This window comes from Aquila chrysaetos, chromosome 12 (genome assembly GCF_900496995.4).
Source record: "Aquila chrysaetos chrysaetos chromosome 12, bAquChr1.4, whole genome shotgun sequence".
NCBI classification, from domain to species: domain Eukaryota; kingdom Metazoa; phylum Chordata; class Aves; order Accipitriformes; family Accipitridae; genus Aquila; species Aquila chrysaetos.
Genome location: NC_044015.1, coordinates 24,214,329 through 24,233,883, shown reverse-complemented (window position 1 = coordinate 24,233,883; position 19,555 = coordinate 24,214,329). Strand labels below are relative to the sequence as shown.

The following is a 19,555-nucleotide window of genomic DNA, read 5'->3' as shown; positions in this document are numbered from 1 at the left end:
GCTAACGGACAGGCAGAAGATTGTTCAGCTTCTAACGTCAGCCTTGTGTGGCTGAGATCTCGGTACTAAATTAACTCTGCGGGAACAGAGTTAGTAATGATGATCCAACTTCCTCTAGTAGCAAATTTCTCTAATAGAGTAAGTAAAGTTTAAAAAACTATAAATTTTGGTGCTGGAGCTCAAAGTTTGCATCTTTTTAAGAAATGCCGTAATAACTGAAATTGCCGTACGTTTACAAAATCATCTTTAAATGGTAGTGGTGAAGCGGCACTGAAAGAACGTACACTCTCGAAAAACACTACCTTGCAACCGCACCGCCGCATACCTACACCCTTCCCTTCACGCGAAAACAAGGTAAGCGCGCTCGGGTACGTGGTGCGAGCAGGCGAAGCCGTCGCCTGCAGGGACCTCGGGCAGGCACCGGCGGTGGCGAGGCTGTCCCGCGTGCCCCCGGCGCGCTTTTCGCAGTGACATTTCGCGTGAGTCTGGGTGTATCCGGCAGTTCTGCCAGCGCGCGCGGCTCAGCGCCGCGCTCCTTAGCTCCGGGGGCCGATTCTCCTTACTTCGCTGCGGAATATTTGGGGGGGGGCCCTCCGCGGCCGAGCGGCTGGGCGCACCCCCGGCCGCGGCGCCGTCGCCCCCGCCGTGCCGCCCGGGGCCTAGCGCGGCCGGGCCGCGGCAGCCGGGCGGGGCGGGCGGCGCCGCGCCCGCCGGCGGCGCGGGGCGAGGGCCGCGGGGCGGGCGGGCGAGCGCGCCGCCGCTGCCGGTGCCGCCGCTCCCGGTGCCTCCGCTCGGGCGGCTCCTGGCGGCGGCGGCGCTCCGAGCCCCTGCCGGCCGGCGGGGACGGCGGCGGCGGGGCCCGATGGCGAGACCCGGCGCTGCGTGCCCGCCGTCCGCCCGCCGGGTGATGGTGGCCGCCCGGGCGCTGCTCTTCTGGGCGCTGGTGTACAGCTACTGCGGGCTCTGCGCCTGCATCGCCGGGCTGCGCCTGCTCTGGAGCATCGGCCGGCGGCCGGGCGAGACCTTCCGCCGGGTGGTGCGGGAGAACCCCCCCGCCTGCCTCAACGACCCCTCCCTGGGCACCCACTGCTACGTCCGGATCAAGGTGAGGGCGAGGGCGGGGGGAGCGGGCCCCGCGGTGCGCACACGCGTCCCTCCCGTGCAGGGCAGCCCTGCCCGCGCTCCTGGGCACGCGTGTGCACGGGCAGCGTGCACGCTCCCCTTTGCACACCTGCGCGCCTACGTGCGCCTGCATCCCCCTGCGTGCCCCTGCCCCTGCCCCTGCCCCTGCCCCCGCCCCCGGGGAGCGGTGCCGGGCCGGCCGGGCTCGCTGGGGCGGGGCGGGGCGCAGCGCAGGCCGGGCCCGGCCCGGCTGCCCGGGGAGGAAGCGGTGCCCGGCCGGCCGGGGTGCGGGGCCCTCGGTGGGCGGGAGGGGCGCCGGGCGACCCCCGGTCTGTCGCAGCCCGCCTGCGGGTACGTGCCCCGTCGCTCCCCGCAGCCTCCTCTGCCCTGCTCGCCCCGTTCTTTACGGCGTGCCCAGTTGCGGCCGGGAGCGCCTGTCGTGCGTCAGGGTCGCGGGGAAAACGGAGCGTGAAAAAGCTAAGCCCTGTCCCTGAGGTGGTGCGGTTAAAGCCACCCGTCAGTTTTTATACTTGTCTGAGACCTCTGCCCGCGCCTTGCTCCTCCGCCGAATGCTCTAAATGAAGTTGCGTTAGCTTGGTTTCTTTTGTAGTTACGGGTGAGCAAAGAACGCGCAGCAGATTTTGTCGAGCGTTGTTTTTAATAAAATGAGCGCAAAGATCTCGGGGATCTGGGCGGACGGTTTTGTGCCAGGCAGCACTAATACGAATTATTGAGCCTCTCCGTTTCTCGTGATTGGCTTGTTTTCTTTTTCTAACGTTATTAGGAGGCATGTGCGTGCTTTTTTTACTCATATGCCACGTTCTTTTTTTCTGATAGAACCAAGCAGCAAATGAATGGGTTGCTGGGGAAATGAGGGGTAGAGCAGTAATAAAAGAGCGTTTGGGGGCAAGACAAATTGCTGTCAATATGACAGTCTTTCACTCATTTCAGGAAATACGAAACTCTTGCCGTTGAATAACAGCAGGCTAACGTGTTACCTTCCAAACACATGTACCCTACCGATCTGTACAGATTTCAACACAACAAAGAAAAGAGTCTGTTTTAGGAAAGACGGCAACATTCTATGACTGTTTTGGGGGGCAGAAAAAAGGGGACAGAAAGGAGCAACTGAAAAGGTAGAGGATGGGCTTAGTTTGGGGCACGTGACATTTAATCTGCTGCTGTACAAGTGGTGACTGAATTTGTATGAGTAAAGGGGATGCCCTTAAAAGTAATAAATAGATTAAAATAAAAACTTTGAGGGTAAATCCCTAGAGGACTCGAACTGAAAGCAGCAGGATGGAGGAAGGCTTACCCACTACTCACTAACTTGAGAAGAGAAACTGTGGAAGGAAACTGAGAAACTTCTACTTTTTTAAATGGAAAAGGATCAAAGGAAGAGCGATATGGAGACTAGTGAAAGTGATGTAACGGCCTTAAAATTTACTAGGAATTTATTTTTACCTCGAGGGACTTCAACTTTATTGGCATCCCAGAGGAGAAATGTCAGTGTAATTTTGGGCAGAACTGAGCAAAAGTCCCTATTATATCCCTAGTGAGTAGAAAAAAACCTAGATGTTCCCTCTTTAGAGCCCTTTCAAGAATCAAGACGTAAGTTAATGGGTTCGTAGCTGGTCAGTGACTTAGCAGTGCTAAGGTAGCTCAGAGAATTTGAAGCATCTCTGGCAAGAAAAACTTTTTGTATGTGTTTGTGATCCTTGGCCTGATATAAGCCCTTGATGTACAGCAAAGGCGTGGGGTTTTCTCCCCTTTTTAGAACAGCAGAGACGGTGCAGGCTCTGACATTTGTTCAGGAGCTGTACAACCTTTCTTCCTGCAGTTTCCTTCACTTGACTTCTAAACAGCATGTTGTATTTTGTGAGCTAACTCTTTTCCCAACTTCTGTATCTACTTCTGTGCCAGAATTCAGTAAACCCTCTAGGTCATAATTTCAGTTTATTTAAATTCTACTGGATTCGACCTTGAGTTAATGTAAGCTTGTGTACATCCATTCAGTTCAATGGCATTTTAGTGTTCAACCTCTGCACTGCTGACAATAAGTAACTTGCCTGCTGGTAATTCTCATAGGACCCATTTTCTTAAAAGATGCATCAGAAATAGTGACTATAGACAGGGCAGAAAGAAGATTATAACATTAAGGCTTTCTTTTCTGAAGCGAGTCTGAAACCTTGAACAGTAAAAACGAGCAAAAACTACTTGCTTTCCAGTTACTTAATTTTGATTGCTTTTGGTTCTTAAGAATCCACGCAGTCCTTTATTGTGCCTGAATGCAATGTGATTGTTTTAAATAGTTGCATAATCTTACAAACTAACTGAAAGTTTGAAAGTGCATTTAAAGTATACTGTCTGTTAAAGTCTTTCCATAAAGCACATGACTGGTGTCCGTGTGAAAGCAAGGTGCTAACTTCGAGAATAATCTGCATTTCCTAGCCACTGTGCCAGGCGGTGCTCTTTCAGAAACATTAGCATGCTCATGGCTGAACTGGCACATAGTCAACATAGCCTGACATGTATTAAAGATGGTCCTCCCTGGAAGAAGCTGTGGCAGCCGGGCGGGGTGGGGAATACTCAAGATTGCCAGGGTGTAGCAGATACCCAATCTCAGAATTGCAGAAGACTTTAGCTTCAAAACCTGACAATTTGATTTTTTTTTTTTTCCAGGGGCAATATATTGTTTCTTAGAATATTGTCTGAAACCATATTCATTCTCAAATCCCAGTATAGCAGTTCTATGCAGCAATAAAAACATGCTTCTTTTTCTCTTGTTTTAGGATTCAGGGTTAAGATTCCACTATGTGGCTGCTGGAGAAAGGGGTAAACCACTCATGCTGCTGCTTCATGGCTTTCCAGAATTCTGGTAAAACTCCCTACACACTTTTCTTGTATAAAAGAGGCTGCTTAAGATACTCAAGAGTGATCATCTCAGCTTAAGTGTCCCCAGTGTGATCCATTTTATGTATCTATGAGTACTAACTAATGGCATGAAGTTTTAGTAGTGAACAAACCATTCAAACATTTTTTGACTGCAGCATCCACAAAAAATTCCTGCAGGCTAACGCAAACCAACCATCTTTTTTTGCACAGTCAGTCCATTTTTCCCCAAGTATGTACACTTCTCTCCAAACTTTGGGGAGGAGCTGCTCATTTTTAATGAATTTCCTGTTTGGATAACATTTGTACTATATGGCTAAACTTATGAACTATAGCAGAGGGTGTTAAAATAAGGATCCATTATATGTTAAGTGCAATATGGATTGCTACATTTATTAAAAATTTAATTTTTAACTAGGGGAGGGGAAGAAGAACTATGACTTCTATAGGCTATTGTGCAGCCTGATTTCAGAATGCTACTCAGGGAAAAAGGTTCTATTATTAGTTCATCACAAGATGAATGATGCATCAAACCCAATCCTAAATGTTTGTTTATAACAATGAAAAGCAGTCATGTGTCTAATGATTTAACCAAATTGCTCAGGCTGTCATTGCCAGGTTTAACTAGTGAAGCATGGCTTACAGAACTTGCACCGAAAAAACAGTAAGGGAGTAGGGGAAGTGGTAATGCCAGTAATTCAGCCAGTTAAACGATCCTTTTCCTTTCTAAACTCAGATATGGAGCTAGGGTCCACTGTTGGAACTGTGATCTTTCAAGCTGGACTCAGGTCATTCCATGATAAACTGACCAGCAGAGGTCAGTTCTCTTCCCTTAGCAATTTCCTATAGATACTAATGGCCTTGAGGATGACGGTAGAAAGTCATATTTATTTTAAGATAAATTTTCGAAGAGGTAGATTGTCCAAATAAGAAATTGCTATCTAAAAGGATTAAAACTGTAAACTTTCATTAAAAAGACAGTTAGATGGGGGGGTGCATATTCTATGCAAGCATTATGCATACCTGGCATAACACATATTCTAACACAGTAAGACAGCTGAGACTACAGCTGATTTCCCCTACAGTGGGAATAATAACAGAAAATTTAGCATTTTTATATACGTATTCTACTGAGATCTGGTATATCACTTTCAAAAAGCAGAAAGCCATTCTTACAGTTCAGAATGGTGAGTCATGCTTTAAGTGACAGTTAATATATTTTATTATCGGACCATTCAAAAGGAATTAATAAGAAACTGTTCTATGGGTCACTGGGACCACCAATAGCATAGTTTATGTAACTGTTTTTAAAAAGAAGACTACATGCTAATAGTCTATAAAATAGTCACGCTACCAATACTGATGTTGGTTTGTTAATTCAATCAGTGAAGAATTTTGTATGCAAGAATAGAGATTGTTCTGAGAGCAGAAGATAAAATAATCACAATTTAAGAGATATCTAAAGCAGCATCAAATTTGTATTGTTTGGCTAGGGAAAAAAAAAGGATATGATTCCTAGCTACAATTCTTAATTGTAACAAATCTCTGCCTTCCAGTGTCTCAAGGTTATAAGTAGGACAACCATAACTGGACAATACTGACCTTAGTGAGTGATTGAGAATGCCTGAAGATGAAAGATCACTTAAGAATATAATGCACCAGTGCCATTAAGTGCTTTAGATGCATAAGAACTTGAAAATCAATACCAATGTTGTGGAAAGACGAAATATCTGAAATTGGGCATAATGTGTTGAGACAGCTGTGTACCTATAAGACTTGTGTGTGAGCTGCTGAATTTTGTACAAGCTGCCTTTCAGAAATAATGTGATCAGAAAGTCACAAAATAGTTTCCATGATTCAACCTCATGAACATGAAAGCATTCACCAACATTTCCAAATTCTGCTTGCAAAGCAGCTGTCCAATAGTTACATTTCATATGTTGTAAACGGATTTCTTTGAATATAAAACCTACCCATTAGGTAGGTCAGATATTTGGTGATTGTTGGACTGTTGTGAAAACGGAAGATGAGGATAGGAAGTAGACATTTTCTGAAAACAAAAATAGTATATTTATTTATTTATGGGCCTCCTTGTTTCTTCTTAGTGAAATATATAGGATAGCTACAGCAGTTACCATGGCAAATTCAGCTTCCAAATCATTGTATAATGCCTTTAAAAATTTCATTCCTGGAGATCTCAGCTAAATCTTGTATTTGCATTATGGCACTGAAATGAAAAGGTTCTGACTGTTCTGTTTATATGAATACAAATTTCTATAATTTATCAGTGTTACTGTAACATTACTTATGTCCCTAATAGGCTGGAGGCAAAGCTAAGGTGGTAGAGCTAATGGTCTGATATAGACACTGTTTGAATTGAGGTAGAATTCTGTGCATCACTCTTACGATCACTGATGATCCAAATGTTACATAACGTTTATCTGAGACTGTTGAAACAAGCAGAAGTAAAAGCTAGATCCCAGCACAGAGGGATGCAGCCATTATTATATATGCCTAGAAGGTTCATGGTTTTCGTATATCTTATATTGCAGTATAAGATAAGGCTGTGTCTGTCTTGGTACTGGCTATTCTGTAATTTATTTGGTTTCAATAACAGTTGAAGGGCAGGTAGTTCTTGCAGGATGAGACCCACTATTTTCTTGTTATTTTTGCTTCATAACGGACATCTAGTCACTACATACTATTACAGAATGAGGAATAGCCTTTGCCTTTGTCTGAGTTCGTAATTTTGTATGTCTTTTAATATGTGTAATGTTACCACTCTCTTCCATAGAAACACAAGCAATGAAATACTTTCTGTAGTGCCAACACATTGAGAGATAGTTCTAGAACAATTCTGGTAGTATAGAGACACAGATGAAAGTGTACGTAATATAAATCTTCACCAAGTTCATGTGATATTCATTGTATTTCTTTCTTGGGTTTATTTAGTGTATGAATTATCTGCCATTCCGTTTCTGAAAAGGAATTAAAAAAACCAAAACACATGCCTTGAGGCGTATTTCCCTACTCCATCAAAATGTGTGAGCAAGCCAGGGAGAAGAGAAAGCTTTTCAGACCTTACTTTTTTGATGGTACTATAGCTGCAGGGATAAAACAGAATAGTCTTCTGCATGCTCTGGTTTCTGCCTGCTTCCTTTGCAGCAAAGGGACCATGCCAGGAACTGCTGAAACACCCAGGCTCTGGCCATGGCCCCTTTCTGACAGCCGCACTTCCTTACTGGGGAATTCAAGAAGGGAGCACAAAACTGTTACAGCCACAAAGGAGCACCAGCGTACCACAGAAGGAAAAAAGAATTTTGTTGCAAAGCCATGCTAATTTACCCTCAACTATTTGGGAGCAAAAGCATTGAGTACATTTTGGTATCATACTGCTTGACCTTATAACTCCAACTTTTTTTTTCCCCTTTGTTAGGTATTCTTGGCGCCATCAATTGCGGGAATTTAAAAGTGAATATCGAGTGGTGGCCCTGGATTTGAGAGGTTATGGAGAAACAGATGCTCCTTCTCACAAAGAAAATTACAAGTTAGATTGCCTGATAACAGATATAAAGGATATTTTGGAATCTCTAGGTGCGTTAGTAGAAGACAAACTACTCAGCTCATAGATGACTTGATTTGCTGGCAAAAATCCCATAAAGATCTAGCACTGATTTTTTTTTAAAACTGCATTCTCTTTAATATATGCACATACCAGATATGTATAGATAAAAATCTAAGGCTACTCATATTTTATGGACTGTTATCAATGAAAAAGGTTTGTTTTCTAATTATGATGCGTATGTCAGTGTAAACAATATGTAAAGATGATTTTCCATCATGGGTTTAAAAAAAATCTTCCCTATGTGCTGTGAAATCCAGCAGTACAAATCTATGGTCTTTTTCCCTAAGAAGGTCTTTGCTTACTCCTAACCATTGCACTTAGTGGATAATGTTCTGAATTAGAGTCTAATAGCACTTGTAGACCAAAGAATTTAAATCAGGTGACATTTTTCTTGCACAAACAAGATAGAATAAATACTGTGGGCTTTATAAAGATGATGACAGTACATCTGCTGTATTAAAAAAAAAAATAATCCCAAAATACTACTCCTGCACAGTAGTCAGTTCTCAAGAGCTGAATCACTCTGTCTTACACAACAGTGAGAAGAACAGAAGGGAGAACAAGGGGCACATTTCTGCTCCCTGTGGCAAACACACAGGGTAATGGTCTAGAGCTGAAGTGGGTCTGCAAAATTTGCCCCTCCGAGTTCAGTTTGAAGTGTAGCTGTTCTGGCAATAAATTCTAACACCTAGTGAAGGGTATTTCCCTTCCATTCCAATAGCAAGACAAGGGATTAGACTGTCATTCCCCGATTCATTTTAATTCCCTGGGTACTCTAGGGATAGTGAAACAACTTACTGTATTTCACATGAAGAAATAGTAAAACAGTGATTCCAGTTCTAAAATCTGAATTTAGGATTTGCTCTGCTTGTGATGTTTGAATATTGTCAAAAGATTGGGCAGGCAGTCTCCACACTGTGTTTACGTTTTCCAACCTTTGCTGGTTGTGTTAATCTCCATGGTAATGCCATGGTTATGCTTGAGAAACGCTCTTGTCATAATTCAATTTCATAGGGATTTAAAATTTTTTTGGAAAAGTATTTCTGAGGCTTGTTATCTTTGTTTGTTCTAACCCCACATTAAATTCTTTTGGAGAACTTGATTACATCAAAAGTGCTCCAGAAGATTTCTATTCAAGAGAGGGGTTATAATGTGCTTTGACAACTGTGTCCAAATTTATGTCAGAATTCTAAACAGTTTGGCTTTTATACATTTCATTTGTAGTGTATGTGCTCAGCATTACAATCCTCAATGAGGAGGGTCATGGTATCTGACACTATAGTATGTATTCCAGCAGTTAGGCTTTCAAAAACCCAGTCATGATTTCTCTCCCCCCTTTTGTTGCTGTTAAATTACCATTTTTATTGATGGAAGAGTAAGTATGTGAATACCGAGAACTTTAGAAATTGCCATCAAAACAGCATATGGAGAAAAGCTACAGGTCTACTAAGTATATAAATATGTGTGTATATATATACACACTATATATGTGGCTATTAAGTATAATGCCCACTTTTTGCATAGTGATGATGTTCAGTGCTTAGATAACCTCCCATATTCAGCAAAATTCATAAGGATTAGTTTTGTTCAGGAGGGGCTCAGGAGAGGGCTTAGTCTTTCTGTCTGCAGTTTCAGACTCCAAATACCCTAAACGTACATGCATTATAATGGCTGCAATTTGAATTGTATATCTGACCCTACATTGGCCAAGATGAGAACAGGGTGGCCATTTGGATACCAAGTGACTTTAGTTTGACATTGAGGTAGTATAGTTAAAGTGTAATTGAAGTCCAATTAAATAATTTTAATTATCTGTTAATTTTTTAACTATAATAGTGCAATATTTTTTCTTGCCATTAGTAATGGAAGCAGTGCAGTGTTAAATAGTTACATTAATAAATGTGCTGGACCACCTATTTTGCCTAATAATTATTTTATTGTATGTGATAATTTGTATGGATACAAATTCTACTGAAATAAAAGCACAAATCTGTGTTTATGTGATAGGATACAACAAGTGTGTGTTGATTGGCCATGACTGGGGAGGAATGATCGCTTGGTTAGTGGCTATATGTTACCCTGAAATGGTGACTAAGCTGATTGTGGTTAATTTCCCTCATCCTTCTGTGTTTACAGGTGAGTTTTATAGTAGTCTTTGTTAATCCAGAGCATCTGCATTTTCATTATGATTGTGTTTCCTTTGAGGTTGCTAAAGAAGAACAAGCTACTTGCCCCTTTAGATGTTCAGTAGGTAAGTTGCCTGTACTCAGTGCCTGTCACAATCTGGACTGTATTTTAGGAAGCAGTAAGGTATCAAGTATTTGACTTTTGGAAATAATTTATTGTAGGAAGTGGGAGTGCTTGCAACCAAACTTACTGATGTTTTGCTTAATCCTTGAAGATCCACAAATATAATTTTCATATACATGAATCTGTTTTACACCACTTTGGCAGGATAAAATTCCCTGAAGAGGGGTGTATATTGTATTACACCTAGGTTAAGGCCTCACTACATTATTAAGTCTGCATAAAACAGCCTTTGTATAAATGTGAATCAGACATTATAATTTAATCCTGATTTAGGTGACAAGTGACAATTTATGATCTGGTACAATATTCGTTGGAACAAGACAGCCTTTCCAGGCTACTTACTAGAGGCTCAGGAAGGTACTATTAGTGAGCTGAATTCAGGATTTAGGTGCACTAGGAGAATTTGTTGTGTGATAGGCTTTGAGCTTGTCTGCTACCCAGAATTACAAAACATTTCATAGGGATTAGATCAACATTCAGTAATTAAAATGGAAGTAGTATCTCACTAATTTTAATTTCTTCAATTGCTGACCTTACCCTATTTCCATTTAAAAATTCACCCCATTTACCCAGCAATAGTTAAGAATATTTAGTGCAGCTTTCATTTTCTTTTCAGTTGTAAGGTCAGATTTACATTCACCACCCTGGAATCAGAACCATTCACACATGTTGTTCTCACAGTGTTCTTGAGCACCTTTCTAGGATATTAAAGAATATTTTGCCAGGTAGTTAGGCCTCACTTACCCAAGGAAATGTCTGTTCACCACCACCTGAGCAAGCAGGAGCTTTTTGCAGTATTTTCACTGAGAGCAGGAGCCAGGCTGTATGGAAGACAGTACATTTTAGTATAGTATTTCTTCGTATTTGTTTGGATATTTGTTAAAGTACAAAATCTCTTCTGTAGCTTGATAAAGTCTCCCTGGATCAAATTTGTTCTACTGTGGATTAAATGAAAATACACAGTTTATAAATTGTGAAGAAAAGTAAAGTGAACAGTGTTGATGATGGTCCATCAAGGAAAAATATAATGGGTGATGCAATTTAAGAATGTGTAAGATAGGAAAACTTAGAAGATAGCTGACACTTCAATTTACTTTGTTTTAAAACCCATTTTTGTTCACCCAATTTTGTTTTAAAACCCAAGTTGTTCAAAATTAATATTTCAGAGAGATCTCCTATGTTGGGAGTGCAATTTTGCCTTCCTGAATTTGCATCTGTAAAGGATAAGTTCTAGACTTCCTAGTACCTGCATACCTTCTGTGCTTGCTTTGAGGAAATTAGGTATTTGAATGTCAGTGTTGGCTCTGCAACTCATTGGAGACACAAAATTACAATTTAAAAAAAAAAAAAAGACTTAATGCAGATTTGGCTATATCATTTTCTTTTGTTATATATGCTTCAATGTCTTTAAAAAGTGATGCTATGTAATCTCGATTACGGTTCCTGAAATTGCCAAGAAGACAACTGTTAGAAAAATTCTGTACTTTCATGAATAAGATTGATGCTGTCTTTAGAATGTAAGTGGATTATCATCTACAGATTTCTGTGCATCACGTCTTTGATGAGAGAAATACTTAAAGACTTCTATTTATGCCTCTTATTCCACAGCTGACAAAAATGCTTTGGACTAGCTACACAAATAGATCTCTAAGTGAAAACCTATGATGCAATTAAACTCTCCAGTATCACTGCCCTCGCCTAATCTTTGGCAGGCTTCTGGTTTGCTGACTGTTAACACATATAAAAGAAGTATGTTTTAATGGCCACATCATATACTTACTCCTGAAACAATAATCATCTTTTGTCACATAGCATGCTCTAATGTAATATTTTTAGAACATGCCTTTTAAGTTTAAAAAATTGTAATATTAACAGTAATTTTGTTTGAGTCATCAGTTTTCATTTTTAATTCATGGGAATTTTTGTTTCAGAATACATTCTACGACATCCATCACAATTGATTAAATCTGGTTACTACTTCTTTTTCCAAATGCCATGGTTTCCTGAATTCATGTTTACAGTAAATGATTTCAAGGTGAGCAAAATGAGTGCTCTTGTTTATATATTTAACTATGAGTGATTGAAGAATTGCTTCCTATGTTCATCTCTTCTGATGTAGTTATAATTACTGGAAAAAATACAGAGCTTTCTGATTTTTCTTCTTTAGCTTTATATATTTATATAAAGTAGGATATAAGTGTGTATAGTCTCTGAGATTAACTCTTGCTTTTGCATTTCTGGGAGGTGTTCAGGTACATACTTTTAACCTCCAGCACTACAGTGCATAACTCCACCTGGACAGTCAGCTGGTTTTACGTGTGCCCATGCCAGTGGGACACATTTGGTGCTTGGGGAACTCCTGCTGACTTACCTGAAGCTCCTGTGTGCAGTGGGACATCCTCTTATCCCTCAGAGCCTGCTACAAGGCAGGCAGCCTGGGAGTCTGGGCATCAAATTCAGCCAGGTGATTTATTCTGCCTGAGGAACCAACAAGGCCAACACCTTGTATAACCTTAAAAAAATAAGTACAAGTGTATAAAAAGGGAAAAATCAGCTGCTGGCGTGCATCCTCCTACGTGCATACAGCCCAGTGCAGAGCTCCAAGTGCTGCGTGCACACAGGGCACAGCAAGCTGGGGAGGTCCTGAATCATTCTCACTGCCACCCTGTCAGCTGCTGGGGTCCGTCCCAAAGAAAAGTCTGTGCCTGCGCTTGCCTTTGCCTGTCACAGGTGGCAGGTCAGGGTGCAAAACTGAGTAACTTGGTAATACTGGTATTTGGCTGTACTTGATAATTCTGAAGTAAGTTATACCAGAAATAAGTTTACCGTGTGCTTTACACATAGCTCTCTAAAAAAGCATTTAAACCATTCATTATACTCTAAACAATGCATAAATAGATTTTAGAAAGATGTGTCCTGTTGAAGGAGAGAAATGACATTTTCTAGCTATCTTACATAGTGGCTGCTTATGCTTCCTTTTGTAGGTTCTGAAAAGTTTATTTACCAGCCAGGCCACTGGAATTGGAAGGAAAGGCTGCAGATTAACAGCAGAGGATATTGAAGCTTATCTCTATGTCTTTTCACAACCTGGAGCATTAACTGGACCCATTAACCATTACAGAAGTATTTTCAGGTCAGTATAACATTCTGAAACAAGGTAAAATATTCTAGGGACCCCTGGAGGCCAAAAGTGGTATTGCATCTTCTGCCGCTGAAGTAGCGGAAAAACCGCAAATTCTAAAGTCTCACCAGGTAACAAATGCATTCGGTGTCAAGCAGTGTGATGCGATGTATCCACACAAAACGGTGAAACAGTCCGAGTGCAGATAAGGAAAATCTTTGTTTCAAAATCTAATAAAGCAAAGGCCCTTCCTTGTTCACAGAACCCATGGCAATCACAAAAACATCTCTAAATAATACTTACAAAATTAACATCAATTAATTGTTGGCATTACAGTTCATATTATCTAATAATAAGATCTATGAAGAGCTTATTATTAGATAATACTGCTAGATAATATGGCATCCAAGTACGTTGCCCTCACTTGTAACTTTACAAAACCATGTCTGACTTTAATTTTATTCTGTGTGGGCTGGTTTGTTTTTTTTTTTTTTAAAAGATGGGGTAATTTGTTTTGTAACTAAGCCTAAAACTAACCCTAACTCTTTTTTTTTTTTTTTTTTTTTTTTCCGTTCCTGCATTGGTCTCGTCAGACTCACTGGCAGCAGTGAGCACATATAGCAGGAAGCATGCATAGACTAAAACTGAGAGATAGTATCATAATAGGAAATATTTTTGCAAGCTTAATATTTATTTTATTTTCTCAAGCAGTTTTCTAATGGTTTTAACTTTCTTGGAAGGAGTTGGCTTGGCCTTAGAGACTGACACCCCCTTTTTATCTACCAAAAACTTAACAGGGCCAGAAGGTCTTTCACTCTGCATATACTCTATTTATGACTTACAGCCCTAACTTGAAGGACTATACCTAGAAGAGTGGGACTGAACTCTTCTTTACTGCCTCCAGTCTTCAACAGTGCTAAATCTCCTGCATGCTTCTCTAACACAAGACCAGCTTCCCAATATTCTTTAAAAATGACAATTCTCTTCCTTCCCTGAACTCAGGCAGCTGGTGTTTGAAGTAGATTAACTTTTCATTTTCCCTGCTCTAATTTAGTGCCACCCTTACTGCTCTTTCTGTGCCTTCCATGCTGTCACTGTCAGGAGAGCGGTCAGCAGGGAAATACTGGGAGGAAAATGGGGATCTGAGCTAGGTGCTGCCTTGTACAGGCTAAGAAACAAAACTGGAATGAGAAAGTAGAGAGGTGGTATATTTTCTTCTAAACAAGATAACCCCAAGCACAGACACCAAGGGGCAATAAATGAGATGGCTGTGCTGGTAACAGTATACTTATTTAAAGCTATGCAGAGAGTGGCTGAGGACATCAGCAGGCACGTCCAAGGGCGACGGGGAGCTCTGCGGCTGCATGGCAGCTCCCTGGCCCTGCAGCTGCACTGCAGGAGCCCCAGGGGTAGGGCTAATGAGGAGCTGGAGAGGCATGAGCGCCCTGAGCCTCGTTTGTTACGTTTGCCACAGCACCTTGCATCAGTGAGTGTGCGTATTAACCAGATGCTTCTCTGACAATAACAGTGAAATATCTGTGATAGCTGATAGCTGAATTGCTATGGGATTCAGATAAGATGAATGTAAGAGTTGCATATGTTTGAACTATTGTTCCAGGCCTTTTCAGGCTCAAAAAAAAGCCTAGTATCAGTTATTAATCAGAAAGTATCTTTACAGATATTAATTCCTCTGTGTGTATGTTTGTGCACTGTTTGCTTTATTTTTCTAATGAAAGTATATCTGTACTTTAATTCAGAGAATATTATTTTAGGTGCTGTCAGCCACAATTCAGCAGGCTTTGGACTGGAAGGAAAAGATTAGTCTTCAGCTCATTCAGTTCTTGCCACCAATTTTGATGGTCACACTTTATGGGATCTGAATCATTAAATATTAAAACTGGATTGAAATTTTCACTTCCTCTCATATAAGCCATTAAGCAGCACTTAGATGCTAATGACTTGTATTCACCGTAACTCCCAGTGGGCTGGCACTGGTGACCTACATGTTAAAGGTTTCCGACTCATTACTATCCACCTGGAGTTTCATTCCTCAGAGCTTAATTTTTCTGGAAAGTTATTTCCAAAGAGACGATTGAAATCACCTACCATCCATCCATCACCAACACATCCTTGTATAAATAGCACAGCAGTTGTTCCTTTCACTATACTTTAGATACAAACACTTTTGTAATAAAAATCATAAAGCTTTTGTGTCATGCTTGGTTAAGAGAGATAGGTAAGCATTTGAAGCTTGAATTTCTTCTGATACGCCATTTTTTTAGAAAATGGGATTAGTTCTCTTATAGCAGTTAAGTATTTCACTTACTTGTTTACAGAAAAAACTGTATAACAGTGTTGTATGAAGGTTTGAGTCTGTTTTTCAAAGACTTAAACTTCACGAGTGGAACTTCCCTTTCTAAATGTGAAATCTGCATGTTAATCCTTGTTAAAGGAGATTTCTAAAAAATTCAGGCATGATATCATGTCCCATATTCCAGGCTGAAAAGAAATATTGCTCATAGGCAATGAAAAATGACAGGTTGTTTATCTATGCAGCATGTGTAAAAAGCCCAGAAGAGTTTTCCTAAGTGAGGCTACAAATCTTGCAAGGCACTTAGACACAAAAGAAAAATAGTAAACCCTACTATATACTACTATATATACTACTATAGTAGTGAAAAAATACACATACAAATAGTGAAGAGATCCAGGATACTGGATTTTAAAGGTAAAGAGGTTAGTTTAAATGCACTGAATCAGATCATCACATTATCAATTTTTAAAACTGATACTATGAATAAGCTATGGTTCAGTGGGTGAGGTCAGGTGTTTGCAAAATGAGATTTTAAATCCACTGCTACAAAAGCCATTTTAAGAATTTTCCTAATTCATCAATGAAAAATTAAATTATTATTTAAAGTGACCTTTTATTAATATTTCTTGACATCGTGTGTAAGTAGAGAGGAAGAATGTCTTCAAAGTCTCAATTTCTTTGTCTTATTTTAAACTAATGCATGCCATCTTCTTTGTCTTTCCCTTTTTACAGAGCATAGCCTCTTAACTAACTCCTAAGTTTCAACCTAGCACTTAAGTATGTCATAAAATTTTTTTCAGAAAATCTTTTTTATACATTACTGGTTTAAAATAATCATGTTTGAGCATTAATATAATAGAGATTTGTGTCTGATCAGATGGAATCTGTTTTGAATTGTCACAGCTAGTCTGTTACAATATGTGGCTAAGATTAAACAATTCAAGCATAAATTAGATAAATTTTTCAGTATCTCTGAAATAGATGAGCTGGAATAAATTCTGGTGGGTTAGTATGGTTTATGTTGAAATAGTCTTTCATTTCTAGCTACTTGTATCTTTCATAATGCCTACCTTTAATGTGTGGAAATATTTATAAAATATTCCACCTAAAAGAATTGTATTAAGAAAAAATAATAAATTTTTACTGAAAGTTTAAATAGGTCATTGTGGTGGTATAATTTTTATTAACATTTTACTTTCTAAGGGTTTTTCTTGAAAGTACTCTTCAAACGTCTTATAATGTATTTATCTTTAAACGCTTTCTAGTATGCCAAAGCTCTAGGTTGTGATGTTGCAGTTTTAAAGAGGTTATGACTCCATGAAAAGCAAATTTTTAAGGAACAGTTTTCTTTCACTGTGTACAGTTGTAGGTATGTAAGTCCAACGCCTTCAAAAACATACTGTAGCTCTTTGTAAAGGGAACTCTGATGCACTTTGAATGTTAGCGTGAATTTCATAGATGAGTGAATGTAACAGAATTCAGTTCAGCATTTCAGACATCAGTGTTCTATAGAATATCTTTTTCTACAAATATTTTTATTTTTAGCTGTACTACATGATATTTAATTTTTAATAAGTCTGAAACACTCTAGCTGGTATCTTCCATAGTGTCCAAAAATGGCAGCCTGCCATTTCCTGGACGACTGTTTTCTGGTAAGACAGTTTGGCTACTCAGCTAGCTAGATGCCTTGAATACTGTAGTCTAAATGTGATTCAAAGCATCATATTGCATTAAAACCTACTTGCAGTAAATAATGCAGGTTCAGAAATTTGCCATAGCGTTCATCCACCAAGGGAAAGCCACTGACCTACAAAATTCTGGCTGTGTTGTTCCACATTCGCTTTTATGGGTATCATGGGGCTCCTGAGCTGTGCACCATGCTGAAACATCATTCATGTTCCAAAAGTAGGACTTCTGTTGCAATCCACCGCTAGTTACAGACAAGTTACAGTAGAAGTATCTTCTAACAATTTCACCATCCTTAAAAACAGAGGACTTTGAGTCACAGGAGTGTTTTCTTGGTATTGTAGGAGATATCCTGCAACCTAGAATGCTTGCCATGAGATTCACTGTGTTGATTTCAAAAGCGAAGTTGACTGAAATCTGTCTTGGTGATTTCTTTGTTAAAATAAGACCTAAATAAGTGTGTTTTATTTTTAAAGCTGCCTACCTCTGCAGCACCACGAAGTCATCATGCCAACCCTGCTGTTATGGGGAGAAAGAGATGCGTTTATGGAAGTTGAGATGGCAGAAATTACACGGATTTATGTTAAAAATCATTTCAGATTAACTATTTTGTCTGAAGCCAGTCACTGGCTCCAACAGGATCAACCTGACATAGTGAACAAGTTGATATGGACCTTTCTAAAGGAAGAGACAACAAGAAAAAGAGAATGACTGTTCGTACATGTTTTAAGGGGTCTACATAAAAGCTTTTCAGATTTAAAAACTAATTGTTATCAGGGCCATATTTCCAGCCTGCCTTCTATTTTGAGCTCTGTTAGAGAAAAGTGTTTTCAATGTACTGTACATTTGGACACCAATGTTACTGCTAAAAGAAGTGGTGAGTATGAGAATGTATGATACCAACATTGGTTTTACCTGTATACTTGTATTTTGCACATAAAAACACCTGCCTTAAGATATATATGTATTTGTACAGAAAGAAAATCATGGAAAGTTGCTTGGTTTTGTTTTCTCCCTTGCTGTACAGTTTTCATGTGTGGTGCCTTTTACAAATTTATAATGAAACAATAGAGTGGTGCCATACTGGAGGAAGTCATGAGTTTTCATTCTAGAGTCACCTGAATTTTTTTAATGTCTTTTACCATTAAACAGTAACTAACTCTTTTTATTATCTATATTTTAGCATACTGAATGATTGAAAAATTTCTGGGCACATTTCTAGTCTTCAAGTGAATAATGATATGTATCTTGTTGTATTGTTGAATGCAGCTGCTTTGTGCGATGTGTTTTTCTTTCTTGACTAAAAAAATGGGAAACCTGTACACTCGACAAGTCTGAACAAGGAGAATGGAAAATTAACTGATAACATGTATCAAATCCACCTCTGTCTAATAAAAAGCAACTTAAACTACTCCCTTTATCTGACTTGCTATGGAGAGATTTCTTACTGAAGCTAAGAACTGGGTTTGAATAGCTGAAGTGTGTGTCCACTGTGCGGCCTTCCTCATGCTACGATTGTTGTAGTTTCTTGGAAATAATGCCTCATTGTTGGCATTATCCTTCCTATGTTAGCAACTACTGTTCTTGTCTCCAAGAACTGCTGCCAAGTTCCTGTGTTTATAGGAGGAAGAGACACAGTCATTATGGAAACAGAGGATAGAATTAACTTGCATGTGGTGGCAGGGGAGAAGAAACGTGGATGCTAACTACAAAGAAGAAAAGAAGCACGAAATGTGAGTCCCCAGAAGAGGTGAGTCACTTGCCTATAGGGTTTCCAGAGGCTCCCTCTTCACCTGCAGAGCAAGCGCGGTGCCCTGGGAACAGGCGAGGATGAACAAGGACCCATGGGGGTAGGCATCAGAGCCAGCTGAGCCTGAAGCAACTTTCCACGCCAGAGTAGAAGAGAGCTGACAGTTACTGGGGAGTCCCAGCAAGTCCCACACTGCCACGTGCATCGTCTCTTTCGAGCCACGATGTCGCACGCAGGTACTTGGCGCAGCCCCTGCTGGCGTCTTGCTCCGTGTAATGCTCGCAAGAAAGTGGATGGAGGGGTGCTGTCAGCCGGGCATTAGCTCGTGGCTGGTGGTCTGCTTCCTTTGATGCAGTTTGCAAAATCTGAGGAAGAGTCCCCTCAGGATCGTGATAACGGTATCGATCTCACCTTTTCCACCCACGGCTGGTACCAGCCTTTCAAGGATAACTTTCCCCCGACTATTTTCAGCGTTTACCAACTTAAATGGTTATATGCTGCTTCTAGTTAAAGTTGGAAAGGCCTTTCCTTGTCTCAGAAGGGTGCTGTAGAGCGACTTCTGTCGCCTACGCAGCAGTTTAATGTCTTGGCAAGAAAGCGGGCGCTGGGGAGCGCGGTTTTTCCTGAGGAGCACCCGCCCGCTGGCTGGGACCTGCTGGCCGCCAGCCCGGCCGCGGAGGGCTGCCCACCGGAGCTCTGGCTTGCGGGCCGGTGCTCCTGTTCTCTGCCAGAAGT

General features: G+C 40.7%; 1 protein-coding gene across 1 annotated transcript; it reads left to right on the top strand.

The window, feature by feature from the left end:
* Positions 1-777: 777 nt before the first annotated feature.
* EPHX4 (epoxide hydrolase 4) lies at positions 778-18,481 on the top strand. Its single transcript, XM_030032394.2, has 7 exons — positions 778-1,105; positions 3,915-4,000; positions 7,451-7,608; positions 9,647-9,775; positions 11,881-11,984; positions 12,934-13,082; positions 17,547-18,481. Exons 1-7 carry the CDS (start codon positions 863-865, stop codon positions 17,779-17,781), a joined length of 1,104 nt encoding a protein of 367 aa, XP_029888254.1. The 5' UTR covers positions 778-862; the 3' UTR covers positions 17,782-18,481.
* The last annotated feature ends 1,074 nt before the right edge of the window (positions 18,482-19,555 follow it).

Bases quoted from the DNA above. Each gene is read 5' to 3' on its own strand.
- EPHX4 (XM_030032394.2), top strand. From the start codon at position 863: ATGGCGAGACCCGGCGCTGCGTGCCCGCCGTCCGCCCGCCGGGTGATG. The intron at 4,001-7,450 runs GTAAAACTCCCT...CCCCTTTGTTAG, and splicing joins CATGGCTTTCCAGAATTCTG to GTATTCTTGGCGCCATCAAT. The intron at 7,609-9,646 runs GTGCGTTAGTAG...TTTATGTGATAG, and splicing joins GGATATTTTGGAATCTCTAG to GATACAACAAGTGTGTGTTG.